Source organism: Vombatus ursinus, unplaced genomic scaffold (assembly GCF_900497805.2).
Source record: "Vombatus ursinus unplaced genomic scaffold, bare-nosed wombat genome assembly UNPS02009205.1, whole genome shotgun sequence".
Lineage (NCBI taxonomy): Eukaryota > Metazoa > Chordata > Mammalia > Diprotodontia > Vombatidae > Vombatus > Vombatus ursinus.
The window spans coordinates 16,501,128-16,518,524 of record NW_020948983.1 but is presented as its reverse complement, the minus strand read 5'-3'; the positions used below and the strand labels follow the sequence as shown (position 1 = coordinate 16,518,524).

At 35.5% G+C, this 17,397-nt stretch overlaps 1 protein-coding gene across 1 annotated transcript in view; it reads right to left on the bottom strand.

Moving 5' to 3' along the window:
- Nucleotides 1-17,397, bottom strand: part of LOC114035635 (cilia- and flagella-associated protein 43-like) — a 156,102-nt gene that overhangs the window by 74,933 nt on the left and 63,772 nt on the right. Inside the window, exons 12-17 of the mRNA XM_027851936.1 lie at nt 11,420-11,523; nt 10,598-10,738; nt 9,358-9,530; nt 2,954-3,100; nt 1,477-1,607; nt 1,028-1,175 (exon numbers count right to left, since the gene is read on the bottom strand). Coding sequence (XP_027707737.1) covers nt 1,028-1,175; nt 1,477-1,607; nt 2,954-3,100; nt 9,358-9,530; nt 10,598-10,738; nt 11,420-11,523 — 844 coding nt within the window. The remainder of the gene's footprint in view (nt 1-1,027; nt 1,176-1,476; nt 1,608-2,953; nt 3,101-9,357; nt 9,531-10,597; nt 10,739-11,419; nt 11,524-17,397) is intronic.

Below are 17,397 nucleotides of genomic sequence, written 5' to 3'. Positions count from 1 at the left end.
ACTTTATCTGATTATTTTAGAGGCAGAAAATAATTTTATTTCCTCTGACAATGAAATTACTTTGAGTAGATTTTCAATAACTAGATCAAATACACTTAATATTTTGTTCACACCTAATATCATATTTAACATGAAGTGTATTAATTTATTTGTACATCATTTATATATATCATGAATGTTGGTCTTATAGCTTCATAAAGGGCATCTTGATTTTTTTATACAAGTCTCATCATAGGATCATAGAACTACAGATGGAAAGGCCTTCAAACCCATCTGGTTCAACCTCCTCATTTCAAAGACGAAGAAACTGAAGCCCAGAGAGAGATTAAATAACCTTTCCAAGGTCATACTGGTAGTACAAGTAAGGAGCATAATGCTACATGTAATGAGTAATCTAATATATGCTTTTAATGATGGTCATCTCCACAGTAGTGTTCTGTCCTATAGTCTACAGATTTAAGGGATGGTAGATAAAGGGGTTGAAAGAATAGAAAATGATCCTTTAAGTTTGTATAAAAAAATTTGACTCTTTCCACATGAAACTACAATTAAAGCTATGTTTCTGAATACTCTATCACTTAAGTTAGGAAGCAAGAAGAAAGACTTTTTATATAATAATTAGAAGCAAACAACCATGTTCTCAGCTCAATTCCAGTGGGCTTCTGACCATGTTCTGCCAAAGTAACATATGTGGTCTACATGAAGACATATTTTAAATCCCATACTCACACAATTTTTCATTATCTTAAGATTATTTCCAATAAGTATGAATTTAAAGTCCATTTCCTCTTTACTATAATTTCTGTTTGGATTTAGTACTTTCTATAGGTGTAAGAAGGGTTAAAAATATCATCTCAAGAAGTACAAGGGGAGAAGGATCTTGTATCCTTATTAGATCATTAAATCATGAATAAAAGGAAAATATAGTTAATAAAAGGAACTCAAAATCACAGTTACTTAAATAACAATACTAAAATGGATTACTATAGGACTTTTTATTTAAAAAAAAACTACATAGAAACTCAACTGGATCTTCATAGAGTGAATCCAAAAAGAACTGGATATCTGTCATGTAGTATAAAGATACATTTTGCTCTAAAATGTTCCTGTTCAAATATGGTACAAAGGCCTGAAAATATTCAGTAGCATGTTGAATTAGATGTCCTCTCATACTCCTGTGGATTGAAACAGAATGAACAACACAAATGTATTATATAATGATGTCAAAAGTAGAGTTTACCTTTTATACATTTTCTCTTAAACAAAATTTCCTAATGAATTAAAAATATGTAAATAATTTTCCACAACTTCCAGTTTTTATGTAAATTACAAAATATTATTTACAATTTAATAAAAATTATATTGACTTTAGCAAAATAACAAAAATATTCTATTTGCTTCTATATCCTTTCTGTTTTCTTTTACTTCAATGAAAGTTAAATATTATACAAATGATATCTTCTCAGCTTTACTTACTTCCATTTCAGGCAAACAAGGGCACCATCTTCTTTACCATTCACTAGTATAGATTGGCCATCTAATGAAAATTTGATTGACTGAATTCCTTTTCCCGGGTAAGAATGGCACCGTGCCCGGGCAAATGGTTCCTGAATAGTTATGAAACAATATAAAGAAAGCTTAAGGTTTGCTGCTTTATTGTATGTTTTATTAAGTCAAATTATACATGCTTTTATTTTGAGACAAATCAGTTATTATTAACATAATAAATGAGCATTAACATTTTAATAAGTAAATATTATTATGAACAAACTAAGTCAAATGTCGGTTCTAGAAAACCTATAGTCCAATGCATATGTAGAAAAAGAGGCATGAAGAAGTTTAAGTGATTGGTCCAGAATTATACTATGTCAGTGAACAAATGAGGACTTCAACTCAGGACCCCTTGTTTCCCAATTTAGTGTTCTATTGCTATTAGAAAAGCAAGTTAACATAGTGGAAATAACAGTGGTCTTGGAATCATAAGAATCAGGTTTATGTCTTGCTTCTGACTAATTCATTTTTCTTGGCTCTTTTCTCTTCCCTCTATATACTGTCTCCCTCAATGATCCCATCTACCCTTTGGCTTCAGTTACAACCACTATACAGAAAAAGCCTATATCTCCATCCCTATCCACTCCCCAGAGCACCAGTTCTGAATTTCTGACTACTTGACAGGTACCACACCAAGACTTCAAACTCAGCATATCCAAAACTGAACCTGTCTCCCCTCAAGTCTTTTGCTTCTTCATGTAGCTTCTCCATTTATGTCAAAGACATCACCATCCTCCAAACCATCTGAGCTTGTAACCTTGAAGACATCTTTGACTCTTCTCTCTCTCCACTTAATCATCCAATCCATTCTGCTCTGAAATATTTCTCATAGATACCTTTCCACTTCTACTGCAATTGCCGTAGTGCAAGCCCTCATCTCCTTTTGACTAAAAGTATTGCAATACACTCCTAACTGACATTAATGTCATTCTGAGTCTTCCATACCACTGCTCTAGTAATTGACCTAAGGCACCAATAGAATCATATCACTTCTGTACTTGAAACGTCTTAGTGGATCTTCATTGTTTGCAGAATAAAGTATAAACCCGTGATTCTAACACTGAAAACCTGCCACAATCCATCCTTTCTCTTACTATTCCCCCATGTATTCTGTGTTCAAGACAAACTGTCTCTCGATCTTACTCTGCTTTCTCTTATTTCCATATTAAAAGAAACAGAAAATATCAAGAAAATTTATTTTCAGAAAGACTCAATATATTGTTTTGGAATATAAGGCATCAATAAACCTGAAAATACACAACACAATACACGTCAAAGATTAGGAGGTTATAAAAGTCGATTTTTTTTCTTTTCCAAACTTTTTAAGGGTATCTTCTTAGTGTAAATCCATTCCTACTTCTCACTGTGACATTGAAGGCTTCATATTGATATCAATATTTACCAAACTATTACTATCACGGATGCTCAGTATTCCATCTTTAGCTGTTGATGCCAGCCACTGGCCATGATATGACAGATAGAGCATTCCAGTTCCATAATGTTTACTTGGCATTTTGTTCTCTATTTTGAGAACTATGTCTTCACTATCCTATAAACCAAGAAGAAAATATGAAACTGTATTCAAGGTCATGAAAATAATTCTTATTGCTAATAAGAACAAACAACATTACTGTGTTGGCAACTTGATCATTGATATCAATGAAAAATGAATACATATTATGATTGAAAATAAGCAGGTACATATGGTTGTGTTGCCTAATGGGTTTTGCCCCCTTTTCCAACTTTTTTCATCTTGATTCTTAATATTTGATTCTTCCTATTGAGGGGAATTTTCCTGACAAAAACAGTTTTTATTGCCTGTCTGTGGCAGATTCTGTCAGAATTTATCAGATTCGTTCCCTACTTTATCTCAAATACCAAGGACTGATAAAAGACAGAAAATGAAGACTAATTCAAATAGCTCTTTATGAATTTAAACTTCTGCTGATAGAATCCCTATGAAATCCAAATTGAACAGAAAACAGTTCATTTGGTGAGTTCTTACAAATAGGGATGCAACCCCTTTTGCAGTCTCTATTAATGTAAGTCAAGTTATAATATAAAATCAAATTTTGATGAAAATGAGATTTCAGCTTTAGTATCTAAAGTAGGGGTTAACAAAGTTTCAGAAGGCTCCCCAGTATAGGGGAGAGGAGCCTGTTCTTCTGGATGTGGGCACCTGGCTGAAAAAAAGAAAAATCTCCCTAAACATTTCAGTTTTATTTAAATTTATTTAAATATTTATTTATTTAAATCCATTTGTGTTAATAAGTGTCTCTTTTAAGTTGTACATGTTTATCTCCAACTGTAAATTACAAAGGTACATATATTTTCTTCAATGTGCCACTTTGAGCCACCTCTTCTCCTCTTCTCCCCCTTCTCAACCCTGCAAAGGTAGAACCTTATGTTAATCATATTCTCTCTTGAAGTCCCTTCTTAGGAAAGTATAAGGTGGTTTGGAGTTTTCTGTTTGTTTGGGTTTTTTTTTTTTTTTTTTTGAGGAGAGGGGTGGAGAGAAAGAAACAGGATTGGAGGCATTTCTGAGGATGATAGGACTAGATTGGTCCCATCAGTTAAAAGCTTTGGTCAGCTGGAGAAGAATTGGGAGAGTAGGAATGGGAAGAAATGCGGGAGATAAATGAAATGAAGGTGAAAGGACAGTAAAGACAAACTTCACTTAGTTTGCAATTTTGTTTATGTTCCTAATACAATTTGCCACTAAAAGTTATCCACTATGATCCTCTCTGTCTCTTAACTTTTTGCCATCCCAAACCCTGTTGCCTTTGCACTAACTGCCCACTCCTTCACCTGAAATATACTCCCTCAGTCTCTCCATCTCTTAGTATATCTGCCTCAAGCTTCTAGTGAGTGCCACGCCACACCCCCTCATCCCATTGTCCCTATTTTGTCTATATGGCACCTCCTCAATAGAATGTCAACTCCTTCAAGGCAAGGACTGTTTGACTTTTGTGCTTTTATCTGTAGCACCTAGCCCAGTGCCTAGCACAGTCACTTCTTAAACAATTTGTTCATTTGATAGAAGGACTAGTTATGAGATCCTAGAATCATAGCTATAGAGCCAGAGGTCCACTCCCTCATTTTACAAGTGATGAAACTGAAGCCCAGAAGATTGTGACACATAACTAGTAGGTGTCTGAGGTAGAATTTGAATCCAGATCTTAATTGCAAGTCCGGAGTTCTCATCACTACATCATGCTACCTCTCTCATGTTTGTTTAACATTGTGAAGCAATTCCTCATTTCTTTCTTTCCACTAGACACATATCTTGGAATTCATAGGAGAATCTTAAAATCCTTTCTCCTAAGTGGTTTCTTTTTTTCATTTTTTAGCTGCGTCCAGTTTTCAGCAAACCCCAGAAGGAATCAAAAGTAAGCAAATCCTCTTTTCTGTAATTTACTCAAGACATCTGGAGATTAAAAAATTATACTAAGGAATTAGGAGAGAAGTGAAATAAAATAATAAAAAGGAACAAGTTGCGATTCTGCCTGCCAATCTCCTTTTCTTTCCTTCTAAAGTAAAAATCCTTTATCATTCTTGCACAGTTTCTCCCTAATTTTTTCCCTTTCTCTCTTGGTAGTAAGAAATGATGAAAGGGATGGGTTTAGAGAAACTTAGAAATACTTATGTGGAACTGATCCAGAATGAAATGAACAGAGCCAGCAGAATAATTTATACAAAAACAACAACATTGTAAAGATAAAAACAACTTGGAAACACTTAACTCTGATCAGTGCAATGAATGATCAATACTAATTAGCGAAGACTCATGATTATCTATGCTGCCCACTTTTGAACAGAGAGGAAATGGATTTAAGATTCAGAATGAGACATACATGTTTATTTTTGGACATGGACAATGTAGGAATTTATTTTGCTTAACTATGCACACTTGTTTTGGTTTTATCTTTTCCTTTTAGATTATAAATAGGAGGGTGGGAGGGAGAGAAAATAAATGTTTGTTAATTGAAAATTGTTTAAAAGAAAAAGGAATGATTTCCTTTTAGAGTGCACATTTAAGGTTAGAGTTAGAGGGAAAAAGGTTGCTGGATTGTTAATTAAGACAATGCATCCTTAAGGTGCTGATCGACACTCCCAAGGCAAGGAAAAGGTATAAACTTTTATAACAATAATCACAACATTACAGAATTACAAAGCTGGAGGGCATCTAAGAGGCCTCTAATTCAACCCATGCCTGACCAAAAATCCCAATGGTACTGATGAATAGTCATATATTATATGTCTTCTTGAACAGGGAGAACCTACTATTTCTTGAACAGTTCATCTCACTTTTGGACAGCTCCAATTGTTAGGAAGTTTTTCCTTGAATCAAGCTGAAATTGACCACTTTCAAAGACTCTGTAGATCATTTAGTCCAGCCCCCTCATTTTACATATGAAGAAACAGGCCTAGAGAGTCTGAGTGATTTTCTTAAGGTTACATAGATGGCAAAGGTCAATTAGGTGGTACAATGGATAGCACCGGGGCTGAAATCAGGTCGTATTCCTGAGTTCAAATATGGCCTCCAACACTAGCTGTGTGACCCTGGGCAAGTCATTTAACCCTGTTTTCCTCAGTTTCTTCATCTGTAAGATGAACTGGAGAAAGAAATGGCAAACCATTCCAATATCTTTGCCAAGAAAACCCAAAAGGGGTCACAGAGAGTTAGTCAGACATGACTGAAAATGACTCAATGACAACACAACACAGATGGCAAGTGGGTAGAACAAGAATTTAAATTTATATCCTCTTAACTCCAAATCTAGAACTCTTTCTGCTACAATCCACTGTTACTAGTTCTCTCTGAGACCAAATGGGACAGGTGTAGTACTTCTTCCCCAGATAAGCCCTCAAATTATTTTAATTACTTTATTTTTAGTTTTCAACATTCACTTTTATAAGATTTTGAGTTCTAAGTTTTCCCCTCCCTCTTTCCTAAGGTGGCATGCAATCTGATACACGTACAATTATTTTACACATTTCTACATTTGTTGTGTTGTGAAAGAAGAATCAGAACAAAAGGGAAAAACCACGAGAAAGAAAAAAACAAAAAAAATGAAAATAGTATGCTTGGATCTGCATTCAGACTCCATAGTTCTGTATCTGGATGTGGATAGCATTTTCTGTTATGAGTCTTTTGGAATTGTCTTAGATCATTGTATTGCTGAGAAGAGCTAAGTCTATCAAAGTTGGTAATTGTACAATGTTGTTGTTACTGTTACTGTGTACAATGTTCTCCTGGTTTTGCTCACTTCACTCAGCATCAGTTCATGTAAGTCTTTCCAGGTTTTTCTGAAATACACCTGCTCATCATTTCTTATGGAACAATAGTATTCCATTACATTCATATACCACAACTTGTTCAGCCATTCCCCCATTGATGGGCATCCCCTCAATTTCCAGAAAAAGAGCTGCTATGAATATTTTTGTACATGTGGTCCTCTTCCCTTTTATGATCTTTTTGGGATACAGACCTAATAGTGGTGTTTCTGGATCAAAGGGCATGCACACTTTGGTTGCCCTTTGGGCATAGCTCCAAATTGCTCTCCATGATGGTTGGATAACTTCACAACTCCACCAACAATGCATTAGTATTCCAATTTTCCTACATCTTCTCCAACATTTATCATTTTCCTATTTTGTCTTATTAGCCAATCTGATAGGTGCGATGTGGTACCTCAAAGTTGTTTTGATATGCATTTCTCTAATCAATAGTGATTTAGAAGATTTTTTCATATGGCTATAGATAGCTTTAATTTCTTCATCTGGATACTGCCTGTTCATATCCTTTGACCATTTATCAATTGGGGAATGACTTGTATTTTTATAAATTTGACTCAGTTCTCTATGTATTTTAGAAATGAAAGCCCTTAAGTTCTTAAAGACAACCATATCTCCCCAAGTACTCTTCAAATGAACCTCACATTTCGTAGTTTCCAGTCTACTCACCATCCTGATTGCCCTCTAAATTGACTCCTATTTTTCATGTCCTTCCTAAAATATGCCACCAAGAACTGAATACAATATTCCGGGGCAAAGTACAATAAAACCATCATCTCCTTTGTTGTGAACATTATACCTCTTTTCATGCTGCATAGGATAGCACTAGCTTTGGAGGGTTGCCATGTCACATTATTGAATGATATTGAGGTTTCAGTCCACTAAAATACCTGTTATTTTTTCTCATGTGTTAACACTTCAACCACCATTGTAAACATATAAAACATTCCTATTGTTTATTTAGGCATAGGAAACAAGGAAAGGAAGAAAAAAGAAAAGAAAAGTAACTTACTCATACACACTAACCTGCACTCCTATTTTTCTTATGTTCATCTAAAACACTTGGCTCATTCACTGCTGACTCCAATGGTATAGTGTTGGGATGTGTTATCTCCTCCATCCCAATGATTATGAATCCCTGGCTGTTGCTATACAAACTTCAGTCACCGTCTACTGTTGCCTGTTCTCTTATTCCCACTCCCGTTAGTGGAGCCCCTTAACGTTCCACTCTAGATCTACCTACCCTTTCCACTTTCCTCTCTGGAGAGCCTGCTCCATCATGAACAAACTTGCTTTTATGTTAAACATTTTCCTTTCTCATTCTAGCCTCTGGTTCTCACTGAGATCTGGCTGTCTCTTCATGATATTGCATCCCCTGAGGCTGCACTTGAATTGCCCTCGATTCACTGATTGTGGTGGGAGACTCGGAATACCCTTTGCTCCCCACTGCTGTTTCTAGACTCTTCTATCACAAATTGATCGCCCATGCCCTTCAAATGGGGAATGACTAAAAAAGTTGTGGCATGTGATTGTGATGGAATATTATTGTACTATAAGAAATGATGAGCAGGATACTCTCAGAAAAACCTGGAAAGACTTGCATGGGCTGATGCAAAGTGAAATGTACTGTGTACAAAATAACAGTAATATTGTAAGATGATCAGCTGTGAGTGATTTAGCTATTCTCAGCAATACAATGATCCAAGACAACTCTGAAGGACTTATGATGAAAAATGCTATCCATTCCCAGAGAAAGAACTGATGGTGTCTGAGTACAGATTGAAGCATACTTTTTTTTTATTTTATTTTTCTTGAGGTTTTTTGTCTATGTTTTCTTTCACAATATGACTATTATTTATATGTTTTGCATGACTACACATGTATAACCTATATAGAATTGCTTGCCTTCTCAATGGGAGTGGGGGTGGGGAGGAAGAAGGGAGAAAATTAGGAATTTAATGTTTTAAAGATGAGTATTAAAAATTGTTTTTACACACAACTGGGGAAAAATACTAAACAAAAAAGAGACCAAAAAAATTGATCACCTAGTCAAGATTATGGTAGCTATTATCTATCAATCTCTAAGTTTTCTCCTTTCTTCCTCAATGAGTCCAGTGACTGTCTCACAGGTCACCCCAACCTCTGCCCTTATACTAGGAGACTCCAATTAATGTTCTGGTACACCTTCAAACATCCTGACTCCCTGGTTCTTCAATCTACTCATTTCCCATGACCTCTACCCTGCCTCCGCTACACATAGAATGGTCATCACTTGATCTTAGCTGTGGCCCACAAGTGTTCATGAAATCTAAATGCTTATTGACTGCTATATTTATGGATTATTTTATGATAGGCTCCAAATGAGGCTACCATGAATCCAAGATCAGCAAAAATTGTGTTGATTAAAATCCTCTGGGATGTGACCTAATCCATATATTTTATTTGACTTAATTACTAAGGGAAATGATTTATTTATATTTTATTATGTTAATGGCAACAGAGGAATACCTTTTTAGGAATACTGTAGGTGCAGATATATGGCACATGGCTACAAAAGCCATATATTTTTTCACAATCGAAATCCAAGACGGCAGAGGTTAAGGGATGATTTATTTCGTACAGGGTCCTTGCAAATAATTCATTTTTCAGTCTCCCTCTTTCATTACTATATTTGGCAGCATCTACAAGATTTGGGGAAGAGAAAAAAATCACTTTAGATATATTTGGAATTTAACTTTTAAAACCAATAAGGATATTATGTAATATGCTATTTATGAAAAACAAAAATGTTTGAAAAGATCACTTAATTAACACTAGAAGGACCAGGCACATCAGATGACACAAAAATTTTTTTGGACCTTTGAGATATTGTTAAGTTACTGTCCTTTCAGTAACACAAGTGGTGAAATAAATCTCAGTCTTTTAGAATTATTTATACATTTTTTTCTTCTTCAGGATTAACTCTAGAAGGATCAGGTGCATCAATTGACAAGGAAATATATTTGATAAATCCTTTCTCCTATCTATGTAAATGTATTTTAAATACAAACATTTATAAGCAGATATTATCATTTTCCTTTGAAATATAAAATTTCATCCTGCTATCTCTTTTTTTGCCTTGTGGATAAAACAAAACTTATTGTGCCAACTGATGCATGTTAATCCTTTGAAAAGGTACTCTAGTGTTAATAAGTTGTATGCCATTGGGTAGATCACCTATATTCTTGGGCCTGAGAAAACTCAAAAGTTCAATAGATATGAAGAATTAAGTAATTCATGGGTGTACTAAGAGACCTATAACAAATATAAAAGCATTCTGGTAGTTCTGGCTGTCTTACACTAAGTATAAATGTCATCTATAAATAGATATATTTCTGTTTATAGCTATTAACTTCTTTTGCATCTACAGTAAATCAATTTGGAGAATTTATTTTTAACATCTCTTCTTGTTGAAGAAGTTTTCATTACATCCTTGTTATTAAAAATAACTGGTCTACAATCTAACTGAACTTACTTAAAGTATATTTGAGACTATGAAGCAGAAAATAACAGAAAATGAACAATTTAGCAGTGGTTTCAATTCTGCAATTTGTCTGCAAGTTTTCCAATAGGCTGAAAAGGAAAAGACTCAGGAGGAAGTTAGTAATAGTGTACTTACTGTGAAATAATAATACATAATCAGTAATTCTTAATAATTTAGTAATAATTATGTTTAACAATAACTTTTATTATTGTGTTCCTTTATTACCTGCTAAGATTTCATCAGTCAGAGTGAACATTTCTAGCTTGCTTCTTTCATTTTCTGAAGATTCTTCAAGGACCATAACTTGAATTTTGTTAGTTCCCCAAACACAAACTGTACATATTTGTAAAATGTTACCACTCACTTCTGAAAATAGACATTAGTAGAAATACACAAAAATTGTCATTGGTGATCATTTTAAGAAATTTGCTTATTCAAATTAAAATATCTAATTACAAGCTACTCTATGACTAAATTTCTATATCTGAACCTTCTGGGTGAGACCACAAAGATTTTATTTATAGAGTAACTCTACAATCCAAAGTAGACATTTTATTCATAAAATAGCATATTCTTTTAGCCTCTAAGACTCTAGATTTATAATATTTTTGACATTTCACATTTTGAAGACAGTGGCATTAAGGGTATGAAAGAAGTTTTCATATATGTGACTTAAAATTATTTCTACTTCCACTGTACCTGAATGTGATTTCAAAGATTTGTGTAGAGAACAAATAAAGGATGTGTGCAGCAAAACATGAGGTAGATATCTTCATTAAAAGTCAAATATTAATGAAATAATATTCAAGGACGAATGAACACAACTTATCATTTGTAACCAAGAAGACATTAGCTGTTTTGTGCAACTTGTCTCCAAACTTCAGTGTTTGCAAAACTCTTATTTCCAAATACAATGTGAAAAGTTTTGTAAACTTCACCATCATAGTTGTTACACTCATAGTTCATTCATTCTCAAAACTTTGACCCTTTGGAGGAAAGACACTAACATATCTAAATTAATAAATACTACTTCTCTATGTACATTACCTGTAAATCCAATAATCCTGAATGTTTCTGAGGCTTTGGAACTCAATAAGAAGATATATCTATCAGACGTTCCAATTATCAAAAACAAACCATGCTGATCGTAACTAGAAAAAAACATATATAGAATTATGTTGTAGTTTTTTCTTATTATAAGAGAATATGTGAAAGGGACTTTAGAGGTGATCTAATCCAACACTTCCCCATTTTATAGATGAGGAGACTGAGGCCCAGAGAGATTAAGTGATTTGCTCAAAGTGACAGAGGTCAAGGTCTTCTGATTCCTAATTCAGTCCTTGACACTATGTCACATTGCATTTCTTAGAGCTCTGATTGTTAAGAAGTCCTTCCATATTCTCAAATGGTTCTGTCATCTTATTAATGTAGATGTTCCTATAGTCATACACATAATAATGCGTCCAAGGTCGACTAGCTTGTCCAAGTATTTCCATAACTCTACCACCAGGGAACCACCCAATGTTTTGGGAGACATTTGCACTTTCTTTTGATATCAGTAGAATACCAGTGGAGCTTACAGATTGTCCATCAGTTATTGTTTCCTCTCATCACATGGGCAGACTATTTTCTTTTTCAGGTATACATTTCTCTGGTGATGTCATTTACTCCATTTCTTCTAAGTAGTTCCTTATTTATTATATATCATAGACTATTCACACTTTCCTGTGCTTAGCACAGTGCCTGGCACATAGTAAGTGCATAATAAATATTTGTTTATTGATGACTGACTGATCACATGACTCTCCATTGCTTCAGAGATTGTAGTGTTCCATGACTTGAAGAAATACTGGAAGAAAATTGGTATTAAAAAATATCACTGGAGAAAAAAATGGTATTAAAAAGATGGGCCTTTGTTTCAGGGAGAAGTTTTGGGGGTGATTAAAGGAGTTTAAATTTTTTTCAGAGTCAAAACTATCCACTTTCCTTGTTTAATTCTGGGACCAATTGCCCATTTGTAGCATCTACCTATGTATGTATATATGTGTATATATATTTATATATATGTATTTATCTATATATACACACATACACACATATATATAGGCATATGTATAGATTGATGAAGTATTTATTAAGAGCTCCCAGTGTGCTAAGCACTGTGTTAAGCTCTGGTGATATAAATAGAAAACTGACAGTCCTTGCCCTCAAGGGGCCCACATTTTAATGGGGAGGAAACACATGTGGAAGGTTTCAGCTGTAAGTCAGATGGAAAGGTCCCATGATCCTTAGGGTGCAGTGCAAAAACAGATCATAATGCCTCTTCTTTAATATTATTTCCATTGCCAAGGTCTGTCAATTTCACCTTTGCAACATCTTTCAAAGTGCAAGAGGAGGTGACATGGTTAGACCTGCACTTTAGGAAAATCACTGGTGGCTGAATGGAGGATGGATTGGAGTGGGGAGAGACATGAAGCAGGCTGACCTAAGAGCAGGCTAATTCAATAGTCAAGGTGGGAGGTAATGAAAGCCTGCTCCACAATGATGGCAGCGTCAGAGGGGAGAAGGAAAAGTATTTGAGACATGTTGCAAAAGTGAAATTGACAGACCTTGGCAGCAGAGTAAATGGTGGGGGTGGGGGTGGGGTAAGAGATAGTGAGGAGTAGAGGATGATGCCTAGGTTGCAAGCCCGAGGAACGGAAAGAATGGCGTTGTACTTGACAGTGACGGGGAAGTTAGGAGGTGAGGAGGGTTTAGGGGGAAAGATACTAAGTTCCATTTTGGACATGTTGAATTTAAGATGTCTACTGGACATCCAGTTGAAGATGTCTGAAAGTCAAGTGGAGATGTAAGATTGGAGGTCAGCAGAGAGGTTAGGGCAGAATAGGTGGATTTGAGATTCATCAGCATGAGAGCTGATGAGATCACCAAAAGAAATAGCATGGAAGGAGAAAAGAGGAGGGCCAATGACAGACCCCTGGTGGACACCTATGGTTAGAGGGTGTGATCTGTATGAGGGTCAAGAAAAGGAAGCTGAAAAGGAAAAGTCAGATAAGTAGGAGGAGAACCATGAGAGAACAGTGTCCCAGAAACCTACAAAAAAGAGAGTATTGAGGAGAAGAGGATGCTCTGCAATGTCAAAGGCTACAGAGAGGTCAAAGAGAATGAAGACTATGAGAAGGCCATTGGATTTGGCAATCATTGGAAACTTTGGAGAGAGAAGTTTTGGTGGAATGATGAGGTTGGAAACTGTATTGTAAGAGGTTAAGACATTGAGAGAAAGTGGAGGCAACTATTGCAGATGGCCTTTTCAAGGAGCTTAGCTACAAAGGGCATGAGAGATATAGTATGATAGCAGGGATGGAAGGATCATGTGAGGATTTTTTGAGGATGGGGGAAACATGGGCACGTTTGTGGGTAGTAAGAAAGGAACCAATAGACAGGGAGAGATTGAAAATATGTGAAAGAGTGGGGTTGACAAGCAGTGATATATTGAAGGAGATGAGATAGAATGGGATCACTTCTGTAGGTAGAGAGGTTAGCCTTGGTAAGGAGTAAGGTCTCCTCTTCAAGTGAGATGGGGCAAAGGAGAAGATAATGGCAGAAGGTATATGAGTGATATGAGATGAGGAAGAGGAGAAGAGGAAAATCAGGGCAAATGGCCCCAGTATTTTCTGTAAAACATGAGGCAAGGTTCACAGCTGAGGGGGTAGGCAGGGGAAGTCATCTGAGCTTTGAGGAGGAATGAAAAGGTTTGAATCACTGTAGATAGTACAATAATGAGTTGATAAGGGAGACACAATAGGATTGCCTATCAGGGCCCAGTTGGGGCTGTGTAACATAAATTTGTAGTGGTCTCAATCAGAATGGTTGTGTGGTTTTCTCCACCTTTGTTTCCACATGTGTAGGAGAGAAGATGGAGGATGGTGGAAATGATCCAAGGCTGAGGCTTACCAGGATACATTGGTGAAATGATAAGGGGCAAGTACTTAAGAAAAGAGGACAGGTTTCTAAAATATATAGAAAACTGAGTCAAATTTGTAAGAATACAAGTCATTCCCCAATTGATAAATGGTCAAAGGATATGAACAGGCAGTTTCCAGATGAAGAAATTAAAGCTATCTATAGTCATTTGAAAAAAAATACTCTAAATCATTGTTGATTAGAGAAATGCAAATTGAAACAACGCTGAGATACTACATTACACCTATCAGATTGGCCAACATAACAAAACAGGAAAATGATAAATGTTGCAGAAGATGTAGGAAAATTGGAATACTGATGCATTGTTGGTGGAGTTGTGAAGTGATCCAGCCATTCTGGAGAACAATTTGGAACTATGCCCAAAGGGCAACCAAAGTGTGCATACCCTTTGATCCAGAAACACCACTATTAGATCTGTATCCCAACAAGATCATAAAAAAGGGGAAGGGACCTACATGTACAAAAATATTTATAGCAGCTCTTTTTGTGATGGCAAAGAATTTGACATTGAAGGGATGCCCATCAATGGGGGAATGGCTGAACAAGTTGTGGAATATGAATTTAATGGAATACTATTGTGCTATAAGAAATGATTAGCAGGTGGAATTTAGAAAAACCTGGAAAGACTTACATGAACTCATGCTGAGTGAAGTGAGTAGAACCAGGAGAACATTGTACGTAGTAACAAGAACACTGTGTGATGATCAGCTTTGATAGACTTAGCTCTTCTCAGCAATGCAAGGATCTAAGACAATTCCAAATGATTCATGATGGAAAATGTTATCCACATCCAGATAAAGAACTATGGAGTCTGAATGCAGATCCAAGCATAGTATTTTCACTTTTTGTGTTTTTTCTTTCTCATGGTTTTTTCCCTTTTGTTCTGATTCTTCTTTCACAACATGACTAATATGGAAATATGTTTAATATGACTGTACATGTACAACATATATCAGATTGCATGCCCTCTTGGGGAGGGAGGAGGGAAGGAAGGGAGAAAAAAAAATTGGAACTCAAATTCTTATAAAAGTTAATGTTGAAAACTTTAAAAGAAAATGTAAAGGGAAAAAAAAAGAGAAGATAGGGTAGAGCTGAACTGGTTCACCAAGAGGCCAAGATGGGGAAAATAAGAGAGTGGCAAGTGAAGGAGAGATGACCTGGGAAAGAACTGAGGGGTCAAGAGAAGGCAGAGGGAGTGGTGGAAAGATAATAGATTATAGTCAGAGAAGAGGATTTCAGGCTTCTTGAACATAGAAGTGGTGCGTCTGTAGGCATCGGCAAGATCAAGCATATGGCAATCTTTGTGTGTGACTGAGATGTCACAGAGGAGTAGATCATAGGAAGTGAAGAGGTTGAGAAAATAAGTGGTTAGAATGTTTGAGATACCTTGTGTATTGGGTACATCGGAGATACCTTATTGGAAGAGAGCCTTTAAAGGCTTTCTTAAGGAAACTGTTTTGCTCCATTGAAACAATTTTTAAAAAAATCAACAAATAATAAACATAGTGGAATCTCTGATTATCTATATCTTCCTTCCAATTTTGTGATGGTAAAGTTGTGTTCTACTGTGGAATATCACATACAAAAACCTGTACATTCTGTTCTAAAGAACCTCATCAAGTATGACCTCATTGCATATATAAGTTATTCTTATGAAAATTTTACTTAGCCAACTTTTATGTGGCACTTTAAAATTTGCTTCACATATATTATCTTATTTAATCTTTGCAACAATCCTATAAAGGAGGTGCTGTTCCTATCCCCATTCTATAGATGAGGGAACTGAGGTTGAGAGGTTAAGCGACTTGCTCAGGGTCACACAGCTAGTAAGCGTCTGTGGCAGAATTTGAACTCAGATATTCCTGACTCTTAAGTCTAGCACTCTAACCACTATACCACCTAGCTGGGGAGGTAGACATGTAGGTTGATAGTTGTCCCTCTTGCTCACTTTTTTGGCACTGGATTTTTTCCCATTCCTTGGGTATATTCACCTCTTTCATATACCCTATAAATTGTCTCTAGCATAGATCTCTTCTGTAGGCAATTAGTTTAATTCAGCAATGTTTTCTTTTTATGTTCTCTTTAGCTTTATTCTACCTCCCCTATAATTATATCTGAGATCTAATGACAAAGAGTTAGTTACAAAAATCTTGGTAAATCTTTTCCATTTTTTCTTCTAGTTTCTTATTTTATCTTTAATGACCATGAGATAAGTTTCTTTACACTAGTTTCACATTTACATTTCACTACTTCTCTGTTTTATGAGGTAATACTGCTCATAATCTTCTGCCATGCTTCTCCATAAAATTTTACAAGTGAGTTTACATTCAATACTGGTATTGTCATTGGCTGCCATATTTATCCCTGTGACAAGTAAGTCAAATATTTGCTAAGTTTGTTTTAAGTTCTTTAGGTGTCCTCATTTTGGCAATTGATTTATATTAGTTAAATTTCTACATGAAATTATTGTAATTGGTCCCTCTGTCCTTTGTTCTATCCATATCCCATTTTAATCATCAACATTTAAATAGGCCAGGATGCAGTTGTTTTAGTTATACGTCCATTCTTTTCTCAAAAACATTCATCATGGGGGCAGCTAGGTGTTGTAGTAGATAGAGCACTGGCCTTGGATTCAGGAGGACCTGAGTTCAAATCCAGCCTCAGACACATAACACTTACTAGCTGTGTGACCCTGGGCAAATCACTTAACCCTGTTGCCTAGACCAAAAAAAAAACCAAAAAACAAAAAAAAAATTCATCATGTATAGGTATGAAACTTTGATGGAGACTACAATTATTTGACCTTTCTTATTCGTTATTTCTACTTTATGTTTTACAGCATGTGATGTGCCATCCTCATTTCTTCCCGTTTCTGCATTGAAGTCACTGAGTATCAAAGTATGTATTAATTTCATTTGGAGGGTCTTATCAAGCTTGTGGAATCTCTCTACATCTTCATTCTCTATAGCAAATGTTGATGCATAAGCTACAATGATTTTCATAGGAGTCTTTTTCTAAATACTTATCATGAATCCTGCAAT